The 3647-nt window shown below is 37.2% G+C and overlaps 1 protein-coding gene across 1 annotated transcript; it reads right to left on the bottom strand.

Moving 5' to 3' along the window:
- Positions 1 to 3398, bottom strand: LOC132178671 (putative pectinesterase/pectinesterase inhibitor 20). The gene is made up of 3 exons (XM_059591160.2): positions 2884 to 3398; positions 1205 to 1675; positions 1 to 848 (listed from the first exon to the last, which is right to left on the bottom strand). Exons 1-3 carry the CDS (start codon positions 3392 to 3394, stop codon positions 154 to 156), a joined length of 1677 nt encoding a protein of 558 aa, XP_059447143.2. The 5' UTR covers positions 3395 to 3398; the 3' UTR covers positions 1 to 153.
- Positions 3399 to 3647: the final 249 nt, after the last annotated feature.

The raw sequence follows: 3647 nt of genomic DNA, 5'->3' as shown, positions 1-3647 counted from the left end.
AGCTAGGCAAGCAAGTGCAAAAATTAACGAGCACTAAGAATTTCCCATACGTACAAAACATTTTACATGAAAACAAATTCGAATTTAAACTTCTTTATTCCAATATCGTTTTTGAATCTGAGATGACTCGGCGCCCAAATAGCCAGCTCATCATCATATTAGGCCACCGGTGTAAGGCACTCCCGTCTGAGGCAGCCAATCATCCCCGAGCAAGAAATTAGACACCGTGAAGACGGCGGCATCCGCGGTGGCGTTAATCACATGGTAACCCGGCCACGTCACTCTGTTCGTCGTGTTGGATCCGGGTCCCGTGTTATTATACTCAGCATAATACAATGTGCTCAGGGCAAAATCTCCATCCCATTCACGCCAACCAGCAGCATTTATCAAACTACCCATGAAACTTTGCATGTAAACAGTCCTGGAATACTCCTTCCATGGCCTCCCCAGATATGTCTTAACACTTGTATTGCTTGAAGCCAAATCGTCGGCCGCTCTAATAGTGCAATTATGAATGGAAATACCCGTGTTTTCATTCGGGTCGGTTCGGCCTTGCGCCGTGATCGGATTGAATTGTCCGGCCATCGGCAGACGGGGATAAATGTTGCAGTTCTGGAGAACCACGGCGGCATTGCCGAAAATGAAATCAACTGTGCCGTATATGTCACACTCTCTGTAGAATTGCCTGAGAGAATGTGTGTATAAGGTGTCTTGGTAAGCTTCAAAGCTGCAGCTGTAAAATGTTGACAAATCAGCCCCGTTTCGAACTGCGACTGCCTGGTGCTTGATTGCTCCGGCGGTGTTGCGGAAAGTTATGTCGGCGGCCACAAAACCTGGTGCAACTACAGCTGCAATATTGGCGCTGAACCCATCAGAATATGTCCATTTATGTTAAACATGCATGGTTAGTTTAAAAACTTAACCTGAGAGAGAATTCAGTATCATGAACTAATTAATATATTTATTTATTTATTTTTTAAAGGAAAATACACTTAATTCTCCCCCAAGTATCACCCTTTTTGAATATTAAATACTAAAATGCAAAATTAATCATAATTCGAGGGAGTTAACTAATGTATATATTACATTCTAGATGCATGCATGTTATATTCATATTGCTTACTACATAATACTGAAAAAAGAAACCATTTTGGCAAGTTAAAATGCTTGTTAGAAGATCATGAAAGAATCAAGTAGTTCTTACCAAACGTTGCAGAATTGAAGGTTGTCGACCCATCAACAACGCTCCGGTTGCCGGTGATAATCGTCTGGTTGATACCATCTCCAACCATGAACAAGTACTTCTTATTCTTCGCAATGGAAACATACTCTTCGTAAACACCCGCCGTGACGTAGATCAAGAAGTAGCCGTCGGTAGATACGCTGTTGTTCGGAGCTGCATTAATGGCGTCATTGATGGTGGTGAAGTTTCCGCTTCCATCTTTGTTCACGCTCACTATGTCGCTTACAATAATCTCGTCAACCGTCTGGAGAAGCTTTCTCCTGCCCAGAGACTCGAAAATGGCGCGTGTCCGGTTAGACATTCTAAACGGCAACCGTCCGTGTCGGAAAGTGACATGTTTCCTGGGCTTCCATGTTCTTTTTCTTGGCACCCAACCCTTTGTAAAGAGGGCTAGAGAGACACTATGCAGCTTTGTGTCATTAGAGAGAGGACCTGAAACAGTCATAAATACATGAATAATAAATATATTAACATAAAGATTAAACTAATAATTCATTCAGTATTAATAAAAATAAAAAAAAATGAAAGAAACAAAATAATTGTTTCTTAAAAAATTGGGAAAACTTTAAAGAATGACTCATAAACTATCATGCGTTTTGAGAAAACTCTAAATTTTAAAAATTCTCAATTTCATCCTTTGAACTTTTAATTTGATGTAATTTATTACCAACTCCGTCAATTCTTACTATTAAACCCTAATAGAAACTCCTAAAAAGATCAAATTACCCTTTGATTTTTGTTTTGTTTTTTTTTTTTTTTTTTTTTTTTTAAAAAGGAAAATTACAGTTTACCCCCCAAAATTGACCGCGTTTTTAATTTTTGCAATCCACCATCGCAAAGTTTCAAATTTTTGCAATTTGACCAATTATATTCAAAACTTCCCATATTGCCCATAATTTTTAATTTTAATTTTTTTTTTATAAAAAATTTTTTTAAAAAAATTCCTGGTGGCTACACCATCTGGCCATTTTTGCACCCCCAAATTTTTTTTTTTTTTTTTTCATAAAAAAAATAGAGGCAATATGAGAATTTTTTAATAATATTGGTCGAATTGAAAAAACTTGAAACTTTGTGAGGATAGATTGCAAAAATTGAAACTTTGATGTTCGAATTGAAAAATGCTGTCAACTTTGGGGGAAAAAACTGTAATTTTTTCAAAAATAAATGAAAAAAAAAGAAGAAAAAAAAGGGTCACTTGGTCACCTTGTGATTTTTTTTTATAATAACTTTTTTAAAAAAAATTTATTTTGAAATTTATGGGGATCTTTTCAAAATGCGTAGTAGTTCAGGAATTTAAAGTGACGTTTCTCTTAAAAAATTTTAATTTTTAATTCAAATGCCCATTAAAATGAAACCCGACCTTCTTTCAGCTCAAAAATTTTGCAGTAATTTTTCTTTCTACGTAAAAAATAAAAAAACTCAATTAGAAATGCATTTTTAATTTTGTTAAATATTCATAGGGGCATACCAAAAAAAGAAAGGTTTTGAAAAAAAGAAAAAGGTGGATTCCCTCAAACTTAGCAGCCGAAAATGCTCGTTTTACAATTGCGGTACAAACAGAAAAATTTATCTAAGTTGCATTAAAAGAAAGAAAGAAGAAGAAGAAGAAGAGAGCGGGAGGACCACCCTCCGACTCTAACCTGAAAGTTCATTTGTCACGCTTGAATCAGAACCCGCCGTTTCTCGCAGGCCATCTAAGCAAGTTTGCTGGTTTGTTAGAATGGCGCTAAGCATGGTTTTGACGTCGTCAGCTTCAGAGTCGGGAAGAGTTCCGTTAGTTTTATCGACATTTACAACGGAGTTTGACAAGAAATCGATGTTTAGTCCGGTCAGAAACCGGCAATCCTCAAGAGCACGAATCGTGGCCGCCGGAAAAGAGGACCGGCGTTGAAGATATCCGTCCACCAGGTTCAGGAATCTGCTGGATTGCGACAATGACTTCCGGAATGAAAATCGGCCGTAGTCATGGACGTTGGCGTTTCGGTTAGGGAGCACAGACTTGCAGTAGGAAGGATATGGGGTGGAAATGCAAATGGTTGCCGGTGAGACAGCGCCGGTTGAGTTGCTGTCGGCGGCGTAAGATAGAGAGGCGAAGAAGGGAAGGATAAGGAAAAAGGGAATTGTTAAGAGATGGAAAAGCTTGGAAGCCATTATTGCTTTGGTGAGAGGTTTGAAGATTATGTGAGCGGAAAAGGTAATATATATAGAGGAGGGTACCTATACGCCTTCAAAATATATTCCATACAATTTGCATTTTCTTTCTCAAACTATCAATTGACGTAACGTGTCTTTAAGTATCAAAATATTGTATTTCTTCCGTTCTAAAAAATTAAAAAGAAAAAAATACCCTTAATAAAAATAAAAATTAAAAAAAATTCAAGAAGTTAAAAGAAAATTAATTAAA

Source organism: Corylus avellana, chromosome 4 (assembly GCF_965113065.1).
Source record: "Corylus avellana chromosome 4, dhCorAvel1.hap1.2, whole genome shotgun sequence".
In the NCBI taxonomy this organism is placed as follows: domain Eukaryota; kingdom Viridiplantae; phylum Streptophyta; class Magnoliopsida; order Fagales; family Betulaceae; genus Corylus; species Corylus avellana.
This window is presented reverse-complemented; position numbering and strand designations above follow the sequence as displayed.